General features: G+C 51.9%; 1 protein-coding gene across 1 annotated transcript; it reads right to left on the bottom strand.

Moving 5' to 3' along the window:
* Positions 1-516: 516 nt before the first annotated feature.
* On the bottom strand, positions 517-21,081 carry PLA2G4F (phospholipase A2 group IVF). Its single transcript, XM_005903976.2, has 20 exons — positions 19,023-21,081; positions 17,167-17,239; positions 16,426-16,562; positions 16,208-16,336; positions 15,746-15,786; positions 15,490-15,532; positions 14,956-15,022; positions 12,301-12,467; positions 12,104-12,205; positions 11,874-11,911; positions 11,549-11,684; positions 9,805-9,941; positions 9,359-9,581; positions 8,514-8,628; positions 8,151-8,288; positions 7,952-8,059; positions 6,784-6,978; positions 6,349-6,515; positions 5,644-5,830; positions 517-5,350 (listed from the first exon to the last, which is right to left on the bottom strand). The coding sequence occupies exons 1-20, from the start codon at positions 19,131-19,133 to the stop codon at positions 5,130-5,132; spliced, it is 2,535 nt and encodes an 844-aa protein (XP_005904038.1). The 5' UTR covers positions 19,134-21,081; the 3' UTR covers positions 517-5,129.
* Between the last annotated feature and the right edge of the window lie 188 nt (positions 21,082-21,269).

Below are 21,269 nucleotides of genomic sequence, written 5' to 3'. Positions count from 1 at the left end.
TGTGTCAGAGTTGACTAACCTTATGGAAGTGAAGGGATGTCACCTCAGATTGATGGTGCATTGGGGGACTAAAAAGTACCCTGGAGATCAAAAAAGAAACTCGGGTATTATTCATAGAATAGAACTTTATGCAACAATAATACTTAACTTTAAAATTTTTATTTATCTTTAATTGGAGCATAATTGCTTTACAATGTGCTGGTTTCTGCCACACAGCAACATGAAGCAGCTTTAAGTATACACATGTCCCCTTCTTGAACCTCCCTCCTATCTCCACCCCATCCCACCCCTCTAGGTTGTAACAGAGCACTGGTTCACGCCCCCTGCACCATGTAGCAAATTCCCACTGTCTGTTTTACATGCGGCAATGTACACGTTTCAGTGCTGCTCTCTAGATTCATCTCACCCTTTTCTTCCCACACTGTGCCCACAAGTCTGTTCTCTATATCAACATCACCATTGCTTCCCTGCAAATAGAACATCTAACTTTTTATTATTTAGGATGTACAATTTCTGATTTAACCTAAATTTTTTCTTAAAAAACAAATTCAGAAAATTTACTGGGTAACTGAAAATTGTTAATTTTTAAAAAAAAATGTTGGGGAGTGATCTCAGCCTGTCCTCTGTCTTTCATCTTGAAATTGGAATTCTCCTTTGTAATATTATACATGCTCCTTGCAACACCAAACCCATCAGATACAAACATAGGTTAATAAATTCATAATGTCTCTTCAAGGCTCTGCACCTCCTCCCTGAGTCCCACACTGCCCCTGAAGGCCACCGTTGCCATTGCATGGCCAGTGACCTGACCAAGAGCCATCACAGCTGGGAGCTTGTACATCTTAGCTGGGAGCTAAGAGGGTTACCTCTTAGCGATGAAATGACAACCAAGAATTACGAAATATATAAAGAAGGGTAGGCAACAGAGAATCTGCCCCAAGGAAACTGTTCACTTAACAATCAGTAAATTTCCATCAAATGTACATATTAACGCCATCTGAGGTAAGTGGTCAAGCATTTCCATGCAATGAAAACAGGTAGTTTCATAAGATCTATTTGGAAATTTAAGCAGGGAAATGTGACAGTCAAAAGTTAAACCCATCCCCCAGAAGATGGATAGAGGAGCAGACTGCCCACAGGTGGAGAATGTATTTATGAACCAAAAAATCATGCAAAGAAAAGTTCCAGAATGCCACACAAATGAAAAAAATTGAATATGTAAAAGGAAGTTTAGGGATACAGAGGATCCATTCATACATTTCAGTATCCATTTAATAGGAACCCAGAAAGAGAGAATAAAGAGGAGTAGTGTTTTGATAAAATTTGTACATAATTTCTTAGAGCTTCAAAAAGACATGAATCTCAAAATCAAAAGAGCTTACTCATTTTTTCAAGTTGTAACTTTAGAAAAATCATAGTGAAACTTTGAAAATCAAAGACAAAGAGAAAACCCTAAAAATTAGGTAAAGATAAATTACCTACAATGGGATGAGAATGCATCTGACATCAGGGTGCCCAGCAGCAATATCCAACACAAGGAAAATAAAAATCTGAGTAAATGTAAGTCTGAACCAAGAATTCTTCCCTCCTCTCGACTGTTATAAGTCAGGGCAAGAAAAGCCAAGTCTAGACATATCAGGACTCAAAAGATTTATATTCCACAGATCCTCCACTATCAGTTCAGTTCAGTTCAGTCACTCAGTTGTGTCCAACTCTTTGAGACTCCATGGACTGCAGCATGCCAGGCCTCCCTGTCCAACTCCCGGAGTTTCCTCAAACTCATGTCCATTGAGTCGGTGATGCCATCCAACCATCTCATCCTCTGCCATCCCCTTCTCTTCCCACCTTCAATCTTTCCCAACATCAGAGTCTTTTCAAATGAGTCAGTTCTTTGCATCAGGTGGCCAAAGTATTGGAGTTTCAGCTTCAGCATCAGTCCTTCCAATGAATATTCAGGACTGATTTCCTTTAGGATGGACTGGTTGGATATCCTTGCAGTCCAAGGGACCCTCAAGAGTCTTCTCCAACACCACAGTTCAAAAGCATCAATTCTTTGGTGCTCAGCTTTCTTTATAGTCCAACTCTCACATCCACATATGACCACTGGAAAAACCATAGCTTTGACTAGATGGACCTTTGTTGGCAAAGTAATGTCTCTGCTTTTTAATAAGCTGTCTAGGTTGGTCATAGCTTTTCTTCCAAGGAGCAAGCGTCTTTTAATTTCATGTCTGCAGTCACGATCTGCAGTGATTTTGGAGCCCAAAAAATAAAGTCTGTCACTGTTTCCACTGTTTCCCCATCCATTCGCCATGAAGTGATGGGACCAGATGCCATGATCTTAGTTTTCTGAATGTTGAGCTTTAAGCCAACTTTTTCACTCTCTTCTTTCACTTTCATCAAGAGGCTCTTTAGTTCTTTGCTTTCTGCCATAAGGGTGTTGTCATCTGCGTATCTGAGGTTACTGATATATCTCCCTGCAATCTTGATTCTAGCTTGTGCTTCATCCAGTCCAGCATTTCTCATGATGTACTCTGCATATAAGTTAAATAAGCAGGGTGACAATATACAGCCTTGATGTACTCCTTTCCCGATTTGGAACCAGTCAGAACAAGACCCAGTTTACCCCTTAGTCAATCTCTCCCATCCAGAAGCTTCCATAGGCCTTTTATCCTTCTCCATCAAAGGGCAGACAGACTGAAAACCACAATCACAGAAAACTAACCAATCTGATCACATGGACCACAGCCTTGTCTAACTCAGTGAAACTATGTGCCATGCTGTGTAGGGCCACCCAGGACAGATGGGTCATGATGGAGAGATCTGACAAAACATGGTCCACTGGAGAAGGGAATGGCAAACCACTTCAGTATTCTTTCCTTGAGAACCCCACTAACAGTATGAAAAGGCAAAAAGATAGGACACTGAAAGATGAACTCCTCCACTATAGAACTATTCAATTTTGCACTTCAACAAAAAGAAAGATAAAACCAAAAGGAAGACAGGAGGTCAAAGGAGAAAGTCATAAAAGATGTGCAAACACCAGCTAATCAGATGGCCTGAGGAGCAATGGTCCCTGGGGAGGAGGCAGGAAAGACCCAAGCTGCCCCACCCTACACCAGCAAAAAGCACTGGCCCTTTTGAGGCCCAACTCCCTCAGCCCTCCTGGTTCCCATCCAGCTAGAGGCTCGGATCCAAGGCCAGGCTAGGGCCACACACTGGGATCTAGACAGCTTCCTCCCAGTTGGAAACCAGAACTAGGGTTTTCTTCCCAGAGTCAGGACAGGTGAGGCTTTGTCACATAGGTTCCCTGATTAAAAGAGGAATAGTGACTTGGGCCCTGGACAGCATGCCTATCTGTGCATGTGTGATTGAGGGAGAGAGAGAAGGGGAGAGAGAGAGACAGATCTAGGCAGAGGCAATAGCCAAAGTGAGCAGTCCTGGCAGCAGGGGATTGTTGAATGAGCAGTGAGTACAGTAAATCCCCAACGAACAAGTTCCATTCCGAGAGCATGTTTGTAAGTCCAATTTGAACGTTAAATCCAACAGAGTTAGCCTAAGATACCCACCTAACACAATTGGCTATATAACACTGTACTCTAATAGGTTTATAATACTTTTCACACAAATAATACATAATAAACAAACATAACAAATAAAGAAAACCTTTTTAATCTTACAGTACAGTACCTTAAAAAGTACATGACAAAAGCTGGCATACAGGGGTGGGCATTGAGTGAACAGGCAAAATGAGTTACTGACTGGATGAGGAAAAGGAGGTGGGAGACAGTGGAGCAGAAGGATGGTCAGCACTAGGAGATGGAAGGCAAGCTGCAGTTTCACTAGGGCCTGATGCTGATGGAACGCACATTCGTATCTTTGAAAGTTCACAACTGGAAAGTTCGTGTGTCGGGGACTTACTGTATGGCAGCTGGGCCATGGAAGGGCCCCAGGCAGCTCAGCACTGGGTGGGACAGCAGGAGGAGAAAGAGGCCACAGAGGCCCTGGCCAGAGGGAGAGGGCCTGAAGACCCCCACACCAAGCCCAGTCATTGTGGATCTCCTCTCCACAGACCAGAAATCTGCCAGTGCTAGAGAGGCTTCGGGTGTTTGGAGGGTCCCTTGTGGGTCAGAAGAAATGATAAGCAGAGGGAGAGGGAAGTAGATGGCCCAGATGGCAGGACACACCTGTGGAAAAGGTGGGAACTCAGGCTCTGAGTTCTCAGCTAGGCTCTCTCTGCCCCTGCCCATCCCTGGCAGCTGACAGGCGCTCACAGGCCAGAGCCACAGGCAAGTTCATGTTTGCTCTGCCCTGATAAGTGGGTATGCCCTCTAGACATACTCATTTAACTTCTGGGAATGGTGAGACTATTTGCTCAAGGTAGCAGCTGTACACCTGATAAGAGGATGTGACCCAAGTTTAAAGAGCAAAGATGGGGAATTAGCATGGGGAACCTCCAGCTGGAGCCCAGCCAGGAGGGGAGATCATCCCACAACCTTCAGGAGGCTGAGCACAGAAGGGTGGGGAGCCATGGGGCAGGCAGAGGAGGCTAGAGGTGAAGAGGGATTAACAGACAGGACCCTGGGGTGAGTGACCCAGATGGGCAACCGATGTGGTCCCCCTTTATTCTGGATGCCGTTAGCATCCAGATGCAGTGGGGCGTGGAGGGATGGTTAGGGCTGGGGCTGTTTGCAGGAAGTGTGGATTGGATGGACACATCTTTGCTTCTGGTGTCAGTTCAGGGCAGTAACCTGCACTCAGCTCTCACAGTGCCCCTTCTGTTGAGGGTCTAAAGACCTGGTCCCTGTGAAGTCCTGTGTTTGGTGTGCGTTCTGGGCCACGATGGTTGCCCGAGTCCCTCCACACACTCCAATGTCAGATGAGAACTGTTCATGTCTGCCATACATCCCCTCCCCGACACACTACCTCCTCCCAGAAACACAGGGGAGAAGGGACCCCCAAAAGTCCAGGTTGCACCTGGAGGAACATCCCGAGGTCCTGGGGACCTCAGTGCAGGTTCCAAAGAGATGAGAAGCAGAAGCCCCACAGGGTCCGCTGCCCCTCCCCCTACCAAGCTCTGGTCTGGAGCCCAGGGTCCCTCCTCTGTCCCAGTCCGCCAGCTCCAGCCTGGGTCAGCCTCCAGTCCTGTCCCCAGTCTGTCGCCGGTCTAGAGCCAGCTGGAGGGCCTTCCGCACTGTCTCCACATTGTTCAGGACATTGTATCGACTCAGGGCCACCAGCTGCTCAAACTCTTGGGGCTCAAAGGTGAAGTTCATCATGCCATAGGGAGTGTCTGGCCCATTGATGACAAAGTCCCCACCAGCCTTCTCCTCAGCCGTTTTTCGCTCCACACCTGTGATGGGACATGGAGAGAGGCCGGGCTAGGGTACTCTGTGGCTAGGAGTTGCCAATCCAAAAGCCCACCTCCCCAGGACATCCAGCTGGTTCCATAGGTTCTGCTTGGGCCCCCATCTCAGATCTCTCACCCACCAGGAGGAGCCGGGCCAATGTGCATGCTGAGTCCAGGAAGCAGAGGCCAGATCGGGGCCTCCAAGAGAAAGGTTTTCATACATTGTCCTGGGGACAGCATCCCCCTCACCAGCCCAGGGCTCTGTGGACCAGACCCAGACCCCAGGCTCCCCTCACCTGGGGCCAGGTGTGTGCGGAAGGTACGGTTGACCAGGGGGAAGTGCAGTATGATGGGTGAGCTTGGGTCCTCAGCCTTGGCAAACAGGTAGCACTCGTGGGGTTCCTTCATGTCCTCCGGGGACACCTCAATCCTGGGGAAGGAGATGCCTCGGTCCAGGCAGTACTTCTCTGTCATCTGTAAGACCTGAGTAGGGATGCTGACTTGTGCACTTCTGACCCTCCCTGAGGCCCCCTGGACTCACACAGGCCCAGGCTTCGACGCCAGCTCTGCCTCCCACCAGCCAAGTGACTTCAGGCAACACAAACAGATCCTACCTCCAAAACCCCACACGGCTGGAGGGAGCCGCTGACCGAGACTCCCTGGGGGGGCCCTGCTGGCTCTGTGGTTACCATTGTAACCAAGGGACAGCACACCAAGACCCAGGCCCAGACAGGAGCAGGGAATCCATCAGAAACAGCATGGGCCAGAGCAGCAGTCTCCTCTTTATCCGGATAAAGGCTCCCGAGGACTCTTTTTGGCCGCCTCTCCTGACTCTCACTCTCCCCCATCACCTTCCAGATGGGGAGACCAGAACTGCTAACAGTGTTCACAAAGGTGCTCACCCACAGCTCAGAACCCAGGCCCTCCTTAAAGGGCGATCGCTCAATGCCCAGCCAGGCTGCTGTAGCAAAGACCCATCCCCCACCCGCCCTGCACTTTACCTCAAAAGGGGCATCCAAGGAATAGTCGAAGGACAGAATGAGGTCCACAGCTCTTTGTGGCTGCAGGCTCAGCGGGAATGGGGAGTTGATGGCAAAGCCTCCGTCCACCAGGTATAGACAGTCTCTCATGGGAGTGAGCTGGTTGGGGAAGGCATCTGGATGCAAATCTGCACAAAGACGAATGCTTGCGTTTTGCAGCACCCCTCTTCTCTTCGCCCCTCTCTGTCGAGAGCTCTCCTCTCTGACAGCCACGGGGTCTCCCATCTCAGCTCCCAGCCCTGCCTCCCCAGCACAGTCATCACAGTCCTTCCCCTGCCAGCCCCTCGGGGCAGCCAGAGCTCCACCCCAACCCTCATCATGGTCAAAAGGCAGAACTGGCCTCAGAGAGCCACAGGCACAGGCAGTAGGTGGGACCCTGCCCAGAGCAGCACCCACCTTTCCAGGCCACAAACTCCCTGCCAGACACATAGTCCTCGTGCAGGTAGAGGCCCCGGGTGAAGTTGCAGTTCTCGGCTGAGGTCAACCGGGAGGTGCATATGTCCAGCACAGCCTGATAGAAGGGTCCCTGAGGGGTAAAGAGCCTGGTTCTCAGCCGCCCTGGATCGTGAAGCTGGAGCTCTTGGGAGCCATCTAGGTGGAGGTGGGAGGGTGAAATACAGTGAGAAGTGGTGCCCTCCTTTGCCCAGTGGTTCCTTGTGCTTCATAGAAGCCCACTTCATCTCCCCATACCCTTCCTCTTCCCCAACCCCAACTCCCAGGCCTCTGAGCACTGCTTCCCAAACTTAAATGACTTTTTCTTTCATGGTCCCCACATTTTGAAAGTTGCCTATGACACAGCATGTATTAAATACCACCTACCCTTGAAGCTGCATATGCAACTTCCGGTTAGATTTTCACCCTGCTGAGCAATTATCACATGTCATGCTGGCCACTGTGCCGGGCACGGGTTTGCAGAGGTGGACAGGCCCGGCCCTGGCCCTCCAGGGCTCACAGCATACCAAGGGAGAGTCACATAAAGAGGTCATAATGGTGACAGTGCCCTGAGATCAGGACCACATGGGATGTGCGTACAGTTCTACGGGACTCTGGCAGTCAGACCCTTTATCAACCTGGGGGGATGCAGGGGAACAGAGATGCCTCCTGACAAAATAATGTCTGAGCCGAACTTTTAGAACAGGGCAAAAGTTACCCAGGAAAGAAAGGTGGGGAAGGTATTCTACATAGCAGGAAGCTCATGGGCCATTTAAGGAGTGGGCTGAAGGGGAACCCTGAGGTGGGTGAGCAGAGGATCAGCCAGCTGCCTAGTAGCCCCAGATTGATCTAATTGAAGCTCAAATGGAGAATTTTAAAGGCATAGGCTTATCACAGAGCACTCACAGCTCCCACTCCATTTTCTGACATGGGCCCCCCATCCTCCAGCCTCTTTATAGACCTCTGGGCATCCAGAGACACTAAACTAGAAGATATCTTCTCAGTACTTCTCTGAACTGAATGGGACATCCAAGTCCTTCTCCCTCATTCCTTAGGCCTCTGCCAGGGTCCTTTGCTGGAAAGAGGTATTGGGGGCTGGGGGTGGGCTTGGTTGGGGGATCTCTGTCCTCACCTGTGATGTTCACACTGTCTTTGAGCCAGTCTAGGAAGCTGAGGCCCCGGCCAGAGGTCTTTAGGAAGATCTCATCCAGGCTGGCTGCAAAGGCGCTGCCCCACATACCTAGGGAGAAAGGCAAGGCCCCAGGCCCTTACAACACCTCCACCCACTTCACAGAGCCTGCCCTGTCCCCAGCCCTCCCACCTAGACGTACCCTGCAGGTAGCAGATCCGGGACTCGGGCCGGAGCTGCAGCAGGTGCCCCATGAAGAAATCTGAGCCAAAGAGCTCGGTGGGAACATACGTGCCGTACTTGGGGAAGCCGACCTCATAGGGGGTGAACTCGCACCACTCTGGGAGCCAAAGTGAAGGGAATGTCACTAGGGGCTTCTGACTAGGAGCCCATGGTTCCCCACCTCCCTTGTGCCAGAGCAGGAATCTTTGTCTTGTCCAGAGCAGGGTGCAGGAGGCCCACTGTGCTGCTCCAAGGCACCCACCTGTACACCAAGAACCCTGGCCTCTTACACCCGACCCCACCATTGCCTCTACCTGCTCCCTAGGTCCCCACACCCTGGCACCTGCAAAGTCCTCCCCACTGATGTTGCTGCGGACGTTGATGCTGGCGTAGATAGGGTAAGGGTTCTGGCCCCGGCTGACTGCCTCCTTCTGGTCAGACAGCTTGGCAGGATTTTCCTGGTCGGGAAAGAAGGGAGACCGCTTGGCCTTTTTGGAGTTCCCTTCCCACACCCCGTGCCACCCTGCACAGTATGGTGTGACCCCAAGACTTCGCTTGCTAAGGGCTGTAATCTAGGGACAACTCTGGAAAGGACAAGCTTTGGGGTGCAGCAGAGCAGAGGCCACTGTGGACTTTGTGTGGTTCCAGGGCCTGTGGGAATATCCTCCCCCTTTCTTCCCATTCAAGAAAGCACATCAGAACCCAAGGGAGTCAAGTGACATTTTTAAAGGAACAACTGAAAATCCACTCTACTTTCTTTTAAAAAGTAAATCACTAGAAAACATGTATTCCTTTCTTAAAAATAAGATATCACTTTCACAACTAACAGCCACACAGCACTGGGCCAGGACCCATAGGTCCCCAGGGTCCTAAGAACTTCACTCAGCTCTCATCTCACTTCCTAGTGTCTGCTGGGCCTGCAGTTCCAGGAGAAATCCCCAGGTGATGTGCATCATGCCTGTTTGGCCAGTGGGCTGGAGTGGCATTCTTCCTCAACAGCAGGTTGGAATCATTTGGGACACTTTCAAAGCAGATCTGAACTAGGGCTTGACAACTCACCAACCAAAACCACCGTCTCTGGAAGTGAGGCTTAGGCACTAAGTTTTTGGAAAGCTTTAGGGGAACTAAGTGCTGATGGGGTAAGGTGGACAGGAGCCAACATTCATTTATTACCTACTCATCTCTTACCTCCTGGTACAGGAAATATTCAATGAGAAGGCCCCAGAGGTCAACGAGGGAAGTGCTGTGGCCGCGGCTTTCCCGGATCCCCAGTTCCTGGGCGTAGTACTGCAGGCGCTCCGTGGACATTGCCCCCATCTTACTGCTGCACACCCGAGCCTGGGCACGCTCAATAGGGCCCTGCAAGGCCACCTGGGACCAGGCGGGGTCCTGGTAGAGTGTGGAGATGCACCTGGGTATGGAGGGAATTAGGGACAGGGAGGCACAGCAAGGGGATAGAGAGATGCGGGTGTCTGTGAGTCACCCCCTCCTCCATCCCTTGCACTGACCTGCACCACCCACTCAGAGGGCCCTGTGGACTCTGTCCCTTTCTGCTCCTCCTCACCAGATCACCAGGTCATGCCCCTGCCCCTTCAGAGCTCTCCTTTATTTTGCCCTGCCCCTACCTCACTTACCAGGTGGACCCAGAGACCCCGCTCAGGTAGGTCACAGTGTCCAAGAGGCCGAGCTCCTGTAGCCCAGCCAGGCTGCCATACAAAGACGACATGGCTCGGGTTCCACCTCCTGAACCCAGCACGGCCACCACCGGCACCTGGGCACAATGATAGTCATGATACCGTCTACTCCCACTATTGCTCGTCTGTTATTGCTTAGCGTATCAGACACTGGTCTAAAAGTCTTGTGTTATCTCACCGAATCTTCAAAGCAACCCAATGGCATCCCCACTTTACAGATGAGGAAACTGAGGCTCAGGATGTTTAGATACTGTGTCCACAATCATACCAATAGTAAGTACTAGGCTATCAAACTGATGCAGTAGAGCCTCAGAGATGGCTCTTAACATTATACCAGGAAAGTATGTACCTGAGAGGGATATTGGATTTGCTCAAAACAGCAAAATCAAGGTTTCTCAACTTTGGTACTGTTGGTGATTTTGGGCCAGATCATTCTTTGTTGTAAGGAACTTATCCTGTGTGTTATAGGATGTTGAGCAACATTTCTGGCCGTTACCCAGCAGATGCCAGTAGCATCCCCCTCCCCTCCCCAGTGGTGGTGACAAATGTCCCCTAGATGGGTGGGACATGAAGTTACCCCCAGCTGAGAATAAGAACTGAAGTGACAAAGGCAAGCATGCGGCTTGGACCTGGACCAGACACAAGAGGTGCCCAGATGTCTTTTTAGGATCAGAGGGGCCTGGTGGGATCAGACTAGAAACTTTTTGGCTCCTCAAATTTTCCAGGAAGGTCTGGTTCATTCCATCCCAGGCTTCTGGTTCCTTTCCCTGTTTTTCCTTTCTTCTCCTGTCTTGAAAGAAATGCTCTGTGGCTGCATTCCAACAAGGTCACTGTGCCTTCAGAGGGCTGGAGGAGGCAGAAGGCCTGTTGGCAGGCCTGTGCCCTTTCTACCCTCTGCCCAAAGAATGGAGACCAGGTGCAGGGCAGGCATTACCAAACCAGAAGTCTAGGCTTGCTCAGCTTGTCAGCGCCAGGCACAGGAGGAAGCCACTGCTCATTCCTAATCTACCCCAGGTCTCCCCTCAGCACTGCCTTTCCCCCTGCCTCCCAGACACAGGCTCCCACGGAGCCTCCGCTTCCAAATCTCTTTGTCTACTCTTACAGACTGCATTGAGTCCTTGCCCCCACAGCCTCCCGCGGAGATGAGGGGGAGGCCCAACAAGGAGGTAATATAGATTATGTGAGGTGATAAGGGTGGGACCTTCATCACATAGGACTGGTGTCCTTGTAAGAAGAGGAAGAGAGAGAGACTCCCCCAAACCCTTGCACAGGCACAGGGGAGAGGCCATGTGAGGGCCCAGCCAGAAGGTGGCTGTCTACAGTCAGCAAGAGCAGCCTCATCAGATGCCAACCCTGATGGCTCCTTCATCTGGAACTTCCAGCCTCCAGGCTAGATAATAAATGTCCATTTTTTGAGCCACTAGTCTGGGGTGTTCTGTTATAGCAGCCGGAGCAGACTAATAGAGCCCCCTCAGCTGAGGCTGCTCAGCTCCCATTATGTATGGGGTCCTGACTCCCCCGAGCATGCCCGTCAGCTCAGGCAAACAGGCCGGCTGCCTTCCTCCGCTGGTCCCCACGCTTCCCCAATGCTTCCTGTCACCTCCTAGCCACACAGTCAGTCCTCTCAAGGAAGAAGTTGGAATTGGTCCCAGCCACTCTGGGGCCCAGCGCCTCCATTCCATACCTGGCTACTATCGGGAGCGTGGCTCAACCCCAAAGCCTGCTGAAGGGCCTTGGACACGAGCCGCTTCCTCTTCTCCAGAAACTCCTTCTCCCCATCACAGAGGTCGAAGCCAAGACGCAGGTCAAGGTCTCCAGAGCTGCCTCAGAGGAAGTCGGGGGTGGAGTATTGGGTGACGGTTCAGTGGAGGAGAGCCTCCAGCCAAACCCATTTTCACAGGAGCAGACAGATGCACACTCCAGGGAACCCCTCAGGAAGACCCCACAGGAACCAGACACCCCCAACCCCCAGCTGAGCTGAGTCAGCAGAATAGCCCCCACTGCCTCACCTCATCTCTGCCTTCACACTCATGGCCACCTCCTGGCCCTGGAAGAGACAACGGCCCATCACCAGAGCACTGAGTGGGACTCACAACACTGGTTGCTCTGGTAACTGTGGCCCGGATGTGGACACTATGACTGAGCCCCAGGCTGGCCTTATCTTGACCTCCTCCCCCTGACCCTTTTTGGTGGTGACAGAGCAGGCAGGGATCCCTCAGGCACCTGGACAGGGCCTTACCTCCCCCAGGGCCACAACACACTCCTGCTCCTGGCCTAGGGCCAGAGATGAGAGCAGGATGCCAGGCTTGCTGGTCTGGGACTCCTTGGCCCTCGGGTCGCCCTGCAGAGAAGAAAACACTCAGAGTGGAGGGAAAGGGGCCTCGTCCAGACTGGACTGATTTTGTCATTCGCTCCTTCCCAGGCCACGTCACTTACCTGGACCATGAGCTTCTCTCCTAGGCCCACCTCCAGCCTGGAGCTGAGTACTGGATTCACGTGGAAGGTGAACATGGCTGGGATGCCCATCTCCGTGGGAGGCTGCAAGGGCAAGAGCTGGGGCTTCTCGTAGGCTCCAGGCACTGCCAGCTGAATCTGCCTAGGGCCTGAGAGCAGAGGGCCCAGGTGAGTGCCAGGCGAGGGGGTGAGGGTGGGGTGTGTGTGGCTCATGATGGTGGCACCCCAGCAGCAACTCCCCTTTTCTTCCCCTTGGAAATGTCAGCTCGTCACCCTGCTCACTCTCTGACACGGTGTCCCACAGACAAGGTATCACAAAAGACACTCAGGGTCCTATAACCTGTCCTAGTCAGAACTGGGAGCTGTCATTGAGTGCAGAGCTCCTGCTCAGGGCTTATGGGGCTGATGATTTTGAGATTATCGTTTAAGTATATAACATGCTGCTGCTGCTAAGTCACTTCAGTCGTGGCCGACTCTGTGTGACCCCATAGACGGCAGACCACCAGGCTCCCCTGTCCCTGGGATTCTCCAGGCAAGAAAACTGGAGTGGGTTGCCATTTCCTTCTCCAATGGATGAACGTGAAAAGTGAAAGGTAAGTCGCTCAGTCGTGTCCAACTCTCAGCGACCCCATGGACTGCAGCCTACCAGGCTCCTCAGTCCACAGGATTTTCCAGGCAAGAGTACTGGAGTGGGGTGCCATCGCCTTCTCCGATATAACATGAGTGCATGCTAAGTTACTTCAGTTGTGTCCGACTCTTTTGCAACCTCATAGACTATAGCCCACCTGACTCCTCTCTCCACAGAATTCTCCAGGAAAGAATACTGGAGTGGGTTGCCAATTCCTCCTCCGAGGAATCTTCCTGACCCAGGGATTGAACCCAAGTCTCTTATGTGTCCTGCATTGGCAGGTGAGTTCTTTACCACCGCCACCTCGGAAGCCTGGTATAAAACACATATTTTTAAAATATATATATGGGATCATATTATACTGCTGCTGCTGCTAAGTCGCTTCAGTCATGTCCGACTCTGTGCAACAGCCCACCAGGCTCCTCCTGGGATTCTCCAGGCAAGAGTACTGGAGTGGGTTGCCATTGCCTTCTCCTCATAATGATCCTATATTAATTATTACATTAATTACCAGTTTTCAACAGGTACTTTCCCCTCTGTTGCCCTATTCAAGCCCTGTTGACTGTTTTGGGGCAGGTTTGTGGCCAGAGAGAAAGCAAATAAAGCTTCATATTGTTTCTGAAGCATAAGACCTTGTGAGAACAGAGAGGGTTTGCAGGGGAGGTAGGAGGAGGACGTGGGTTCATGGCACAGAGAGGACAGGATTGGGGAAGCAGAGGAGAGCTGGCCCTGCCTGGGTGAGGCCAGCCTGGCAGGAGGCAGGGAGAGGCCTGGAGGCCCAGGAGCAGCAGGCCCTGCCCTCGACTCTGCAGCTTTCTGGACAGCAAGCGAGACCCCAGACAGAAAGAGCTACAAATGACAACCATGAAGAAGGGACCAGACAGACCCACAAAAGAGCCCCAGATCCCAAACACTCAGGAGCAGAGGTCCAAATGGAATCCCTTTCCCTATTTGCCTTCTTTGGCACCAAATGAGACCTGAGACTTGACATGAGCAGGGGTGGAAGGAAATTAAAGAATAAGCGATACTTCTATTCACACCACAGTTTTCAGGCTGAGACTAACATGGACTTTTCACAGAAAGAAACAATAAAAGCTGTGGTGGGGGGAGCAAACAGGTCCTGGGCCTGGGTCTGCTCCATCACTTATTGACTGTGTGACTTTAAGCAAGCTTCTTTGAGCCTCCGTCTCATGAATTAAAAGAGAGTAATGACTGTACCTATTTTGCAAGGTTGCTCTGAGGATTCAAAAATAAAACACTATAAAATGCTTAGCCCAGTGCCTGACTCATAGAAAGTGCCCGATGTTACCTGGGCAGCACTTGGCTCGGAGGCCCAGACTCCCAGCGTTGGAGTGACCTTAGCTGCCACACAGGCTCCGCTCCCCTCCCACACCTGGGCCCCCTCCTGAGTGCCTGCCTTCTGTGACCGACTGCAATGGCCCCAGTTCTTCACTTCTAAAGGTCTCACTCTTTGCCATGTGACCTCAATTCCTCCCACTAAAGAAGCCACTGTATTCTTCGCCCTCCAACTTAGAATCAGCCTTGTGCTTGTTTTGGCTAACAAAATGTTAGTGAGTGGCTGTGATGTAACCAAAGACTCGAAAAGCTCTTGCTCATCTGGACTTGCTCTCTTGCACCTCTGCAGATGTCTTCAGGACATGCCCAGGCTTGTCCACTGGTCACAGAAGGTAGACAAGGGACATGGGAGCCGAGCCAGGTCACCCCACCAAGTCCAGCCTAGATCAGCCCTGCCCCAGCTGACCTCCAGATGTGTCTGCCACTGAGATTTTATGGGTATTTTTTGTACATCAGTAGTTGAACAGATACAGCCACAATACTTGAATATTCCCAGAGATTCACTACTTTCAGAGGCAATCCATTTCATCCTTGGTCAGCTTTAAGCAATGAAAGATTAAGGATTTTCTGCCTAAGACCCATTTTCTTGAAACCAGCAGCCTCCAATCCCCCAGGAGAGAAGGCAAGACCCCCAGGCCCCTGGGCAGACTCACCGTGCCCTAGATGTGGAGCTGTCCCATCGCCCCTGAGGGTGCCCTGGATTCTCAAACACGGCTGAGCCTGAGGAAAGCAGAGGGCTGTGGGAGCCAGAGCATCTATGGGGCCCTGAACAGGGCCTCAACCAGGAGAGAGGGATGGAGGGCTCTCTGGGGAAAGGTTGAGCTGACATCCTTCCCAGGGCCTGTGCCTTATGAGCAGGGGTCTTCTGTCACAACCCCCTCCCAGGACTCAGAGGCAGTGGCCCCTGGAAGGAAAGCAGGAGGAAAGGAGGGGCCCCAGCCAGTGGCTCCTTGGCAGTCTCAGAAGCCAGGGGCCTGAGTGAGCAGAGTGCTGTGCCCAGGAGGGAAGGCTGGCTTCTGGGCTATTCCCTCAGGTGGAGGCAAGGTGCCCCCTTGTCCCTGGAGATGCCTCCCCCGCATGTCTCCCCTTGAGTGCCCTTCAGACAAGTGGGCATGATGGGCTCAGTCATGGACTCCTCAAAGTGCCCCCAAGCCCTGAAGATCCCCCAACCAGTCTCCCCTACTCACCACCAGGACCCCATTAGTGATGACTTCAGGTGCGGGCACCTGGCTGCAAGGAACACATGAATCCCTCAAGATGGCTGTTATTATAATAACGTAACCAAAGCAGTTGAAGAACTTAGGGAGCAGGGCAGGTCTGGGGTAGGGGTGGGTGTCAGGATCAGGACCTCCCCTCTAAAGCCAGGTCAGCGCAGGACCTGGTAATTGGGAGCTGGGAGGGTCTCAGCCTATATGGGAGGGTATGGGCTCCACTGGAACTCACCTCTTCTCCAAAACAAATTCCACCTGCAGCTCGTGTGACTCCTACATGGAGGGAGCAAGGGAGCACTAGTTTTCGAAGTACTCCCAGAGCTTCAGGACCTTCCCCCTACCCCCAGTCCTACTCAGCTCCAGGGACTAGAAGGGAGACTGCTGTCGTGGCTGCTCATGGGCCCTGGGGTAGTGGCATCACCACCAGGAGCTCCATCCATTCAAGGCTGTGGGCAGGTATGTTCTAGACACTGAGGATTCATGACTGACAGAGACACACAGAGTCCATCCCCTCGAGGAGCCCACGTGTCGGCTTCACTCAGGGAAGGAGTGTTTGCAGGAAAGCTTTGTGGGACCAGGGCTGCAGGATGGAGGAGGTTTGTCCTGGAGGCCTGGCCCATGCTGACCTGGAGATCCCTATGCCCAGCTCCTCATCTCCTCGGGCTGAGCCCACTGCCCAGGTGGGGTGGCTCACCTGCTGGCTGAGGGGGAAGGTGTGTGTGTGTGGTTGGCCTGGCTTGAGGCTCCTCAGATCAAACAGCAGCAGGGAGAGCTGGTCATTGTCCAGGATGTCCTTGTCATAGAGGGTGAGCTCCAGGACATTCTGGGGACAGTGTCAAAAGGGGGGACCTGAGACGGGGCAGAGGGCAAGCATCTGGGAGGAGACCTCCCCCTCCGCAGCCCAGCCCTCACCTTCATGGCACCATGGATCCGGTAGTGAAAGGTCTCATTCCACTCGGGGTCGCTGCAGTTGGCCACCACTCTGGTCCGGGAGGGGCTGGGGGATGCCGAGGGCAGCCACAGTTGCACATAGCAGTCAGCTTTGGACACTGTTGGTAGGATGGACAGGGGTCCTCAGCCTCTAGCTTATGGCAGGAAAGGTTTCCTGGAGGAAGCTGGGGCTGGGTAGGAAGGGCAGAGAGGGGAGGGGAGGCTGCCCATGGAGCAGGCTGGGGTGGGGAGATGGGGAGAGCCCATGTCTTTGACTTTGAGTCCATCTCCACCAGGGAGACTCCTCCCATTAAACAGGATGGAGATTCTGTGGAGACCAGTTGAAGAGATTATGTGACAGCACAGCCCATGGGGTAATTCCCAGAAAGGGCCTGATCCAGAGAACGAGCTCCAAGCTCCCGCCCAGTGTGAGCCTTGGAATGGAAACCCCTAGAGAGCAGACAGTGACTTCTGGCAGCAGCGGGCCTCACATGCTCACCCAGGCTGGCATTGCTCCATGTGCTAGACTCAGGGAGGAGTCAGTGGTCTGCATATTCCCCTCCCCTCCAGCTCCTGGCTGCCTGACCCTTGGGCTCCCTCACCAGACAGACCTCCATCCACTAGACTCTAAATACACATGTGCACTTCTGACCAGCCCCTGTTGAGCTCTGGGGAGGCCCCAGGGAGAGGAAGGGAGAAAGCGTGGCATTAGGGGTCACTCACGCAGGTCTGTGCCCTGGATATTTTTGGCCCTCAGCACCTTCACCTGGAGGTCATAGAAGGGGTGGGTCTCCCGCTGAAAGGACAGAAAGACTCAGTTCCAGGAAGCCAGCTGTGGGGCCCACCTCAGGTTTCCCTCATCCCATCACAGAGCGTCAGGCAGCCTGGCCCAGGGTCACTGATGTCCCTGTGCCAGGAACCCAGGAGGCCTTGGCAGGTGAAGCACTGGGAGCTGAGCACATTGGTGATGAATGTGACCTTGAAATCAGTCGGGCCAGGATCAAAATGAAGCTGCACTATGGACTAGCTAAATGACCTTGGGCAAGTAACTTCATTTCCCTGCGCTTTAGTTTCCCTGTCTCTAAAGTGAGTGTTATCAGAATGGCTGCGATCCAAAAGTCTACAAGCAATAAATGCTGGAGAGGGTGTGGAGAAAAGGGAACTCTCTTACACTGTTGGTGGGAATGCAAACTAGTACAGCCACTATGGAGAACAGTGTGGAGATTCCTTAAAAAACTCAAAATAGAACTGCCTTATGATCCAGCAATCCCACTGCTGGGCATACACACTGAGGAAACCAGAAGGGAAAGAGACACGTGTACCCCAATGTTCATCGCAGCACTGTTTATAATAGCCAGGACATAGAAGCAACCTAGATGCCCATCAGCAGATGAATGGATAAGAAAGCTGTGGTACATATACACAATGGAGTATTACTCAGCCATTAAAAAGAATACATTTGAATCAGTTCTAATGAGATGGATGAAACTGGAAGCTATTATACAGAGTGAAGTAAGCCAGAAAGAAAAACACCAATACAGTATACTAATGCATATATATGGAATTTAGAAAGATGGTAACAATAACCCTGTGTACGAGACAGCAAAAGAGACATTGATGTATAGATCAGTCTTATGGACTCTGTGGGAGAGGGAGAAGGTGGGGAGATTTGGGAGAATGGCACTGAAACATGTATAATATCATGTATGAAACGAGTCGCCAGTCCAGGTTTGATGCACGATACTGGATGCTTGGGGCTGGTGCACTGGGACGATCCAGAGGGAGGGTATGGGGAGGGAGGAGGGAGGAGGGTTCAGGATGGGGAACACAGGTATACCTGTGGCGGATTCATTTCGATATTTGGCAAAACTAATACAATATTGTAAAGTTAAAAAAAAAAAAGATGATAATCTCATAGGGTTATAGTGAGTTTTAAATGAGAAGTCATACAAAGTGCCCAGCATACGTGCTTAATACATTAACTAATTATGTTTATTGTGCATCACAAGCGTGCAGCTCCCCTGACTATAGTACTGCTGCTATAGCTGAACAGCTGAAGTGAAACCTCGAGTGAAGTGTTTAGATTATCAAAAGAGAAAACTGTGATGAGCTGCACCTGCCAGCTCCTGACAAAGGCTAAACGATGGCCCAAGAAGGGGTGGGAGGTGAAGGGAAACCTAGAGTCATGCAACTGGTACTGGTCTGACAAGTCACTAAGGAGACTTGGGCAGCTTGGGCTCAGGAAAGCAGACTGCAGCCTCCCAGGAGTGAGAATCTCCTCCAGACCCCAGCGAGCCCCTCACTCTCACCACCCCCTCAACCACCAACCCCGCAACTCTACAGCCAGGCTAACCCAACTAGCTGCGAGTGTCACATCACCTCGCCCTCCTCTTCCTAAGCAGATGGGACTATTTTCAAGATTATTGTTTGGCCAGGTTCTCTAAGCTCTACCAGGTAATATGGAGCGAATTGGTCCTGGCCCAGATCCAAATGCATTCCCAGGGTTGGCCCCAGTCTCCACAGCGGACTGGGCTCCCAGAACTTCTGTCCACACCCCCAGGGAAGATCAGGTACTTTACCCGCCACTGCTCGCACTGAGGTCCCCTCTTCTCTCGCTTCTGTAGCTGCACCGCACCCAGGAGGGGCAGCCCCTTGCTTGTCAGCCACCTGGGCCAGAGCACCCAGGGCATGGCCAGGCAGCCCAATTCCTGGCAGGAAACGCTGCCTGCACTCTGGCCACACTGGCTGCTGGCTTAAGTCTGACAGGTAGCTGGGGTGGGGAGGGTGGAGCTGGCTGCTCCACTGAGCACTCTTAACTGGGGCTGGAGGTGGGGTTTGACATGCTCCAGGAAGTGCCTGGAGCCCAGTTTCCTGTCAGGAGGGACTTCGGACCCTTTCCAAGAGGATGCAGAACGGGCAATCTGGTTCCCAGTCCCAGCAGCCCCTGGTTATCAGGGGGCTGCTTATGGAAAATAGATGCCTGAGCCCTAGCCACAGATGACTTGATTTAGTGGGTATGGATAGAACCCAGGTGTTTGCATTTCCAACAAGCCTTTGAGATGATGCCAACACAGGTGGTCCAGGGAAGAGCAGCCAGAAAGTGCTGCATTAGGGGCCCAGTCTCCACCAAGCCACCAGAAAATCCTAAAACCAACACCTTTCAAGTCCCACCTTCCACGAAGCACTTAAGCAGAAACTTGGAAATCTCTGGTGTCGTGTTTCATCTGAACTCAAAGTATTTCTAATCTCTCAAGGTCCCCCTCACTTGTTCAGACCCTGAGGGGGCACTGCACTAGGCCCTGGTCCAAAGGTGAAGAGGGCCCGACGTCATCCTGGACAAACTCAGACTCCTGACTCCCTGTGGCTTCTGCCCAGGTGCCCTTCCTGAATCAGTGGAAATGCCTGGATGGTCCAGGGACAGAAGCAGGCATATAGCCAGGTGGTATGGATAAGAGCAGGCCAAAACCGGTCCGCTTGTCCTTAAGCTACTGGAGATAAATAGGCTTCAGAGTCCCCTCTGACTATCGTGAGCCTGAGGTTGCAGATGGTGTGTGATGTCCCCCTTTCCGTGGACCACAACCACCGAGGTGTCCAAGATAGGCACCTTTTCTGGAAGAAAGGGTCTCTAGGGCAGCGAGTTGTTGGGAGATACATTTCTCTTCCTCAACCAAGATCATCTCCACTCTCTTTCCCGTGGCACAAGTTGGAGACTGAAAAAATGACATTCCAAATGAAGTGATTCAACTCCAAAATGAAACCCACAGGCAAGTGCTGACCAGAAACTCCCAGAACGGCTATTGGCCAGGTCCCAAAGCGGAGTGCCTATTTCTGCTCAATTGGAGCATGAGGTCAAGAACCTATGCTGGGATCTCAGAAATGGTGTCCCACCCTCTTGGTGATCTGTACACAGCAGGGGAGACTGAAGAGGGCAGGGGGGACGGAGCTAGCTGGGGGCAGAGTCAGCCAGGCCTGGCAGCCAGGGCTCCTGACAGATTTTCTAGGCTGTTACCACACCTTCTCCTGGAAGCCATTGGCCCCATGCCTCAAGAAAGTCAAACCTCTTAGTCCCAGATGTTTTTCGAGAGAACTCAGGGTGGCCAGAGATGGCTCTCAAGGACACAGAAAGAACAGACTGCTGTTTTGAAGCTGGTCAAAGGGGACCCACACTTCACTTCTCAAACATCCCTCAGTCCCTTACTCCCACCAACTCCACACCCACCATGCACTTCCCAGTCATTCTCAGCTGCAGGAAGAGGCATGAGGCCGTAACACGTGAAGTGAAGGGGAAACAGTTTGGATCAGCTACAGCTGCGGTGTGTCTGACACTTTGTGATGAGATGTTCTCCATGCATAGAACGGCAAGCCACTCCAGTGCTCTTGCCTGGAGAACCTGATGGGCTGCTAATGGGGTCGCAGAGTCGGACACGACTGAAGCGACTCAGCAGCAGCAGCAGTTCTCCATGCATGCTGTCAACGCAGCAGCTACACACTAGCTGAACTGGACAACACAGATCAAGACAGTGTTACACTGATTTTTTTTCCTTAGTCACTAATCGGATTAGTCTTTCCAATTCTTTTTAAAATAATTTTTAAAGCTATAGTTTCTTAATTAAAAAAATTATTTATTCACGGCTGCACTGGGTCTTCACTGCTACTCTAGTTGTGGTGTGTGGGCTTCTCTTGCGACGCTCAGGCTTCAGTAGTTGCAGCGCGTGAGCTCAGCAGTTTCAGCACATGGGCTATTTCATACTCCATAGCATGTGGGATCTTCCTGGACCAAAGATCAAACCTGTGTTCCCTGCATTGTCAGGCGGGTTTTAAACTAA

The sequence above is a fragment of the Bos mutus genome, chromosome 10, assembly GCF_027580195.1.
Source record: "Bos mutus isolate GX-2022 chromosome 10, NWIPB_WYAK_1.1, whole genome shotgun sequence".
In the NCBI taxonomy this organism is placed as follows: Eukaryota; Metazoa; Chordata; class Mammalia; order Artiodactyla; family Bovidae; genus Bos; species Bos mutus.
Note: the sequence above shows the minus strand (reverse complement) of the source record. Positions and strands in the feature narration are given on the sequence as shown.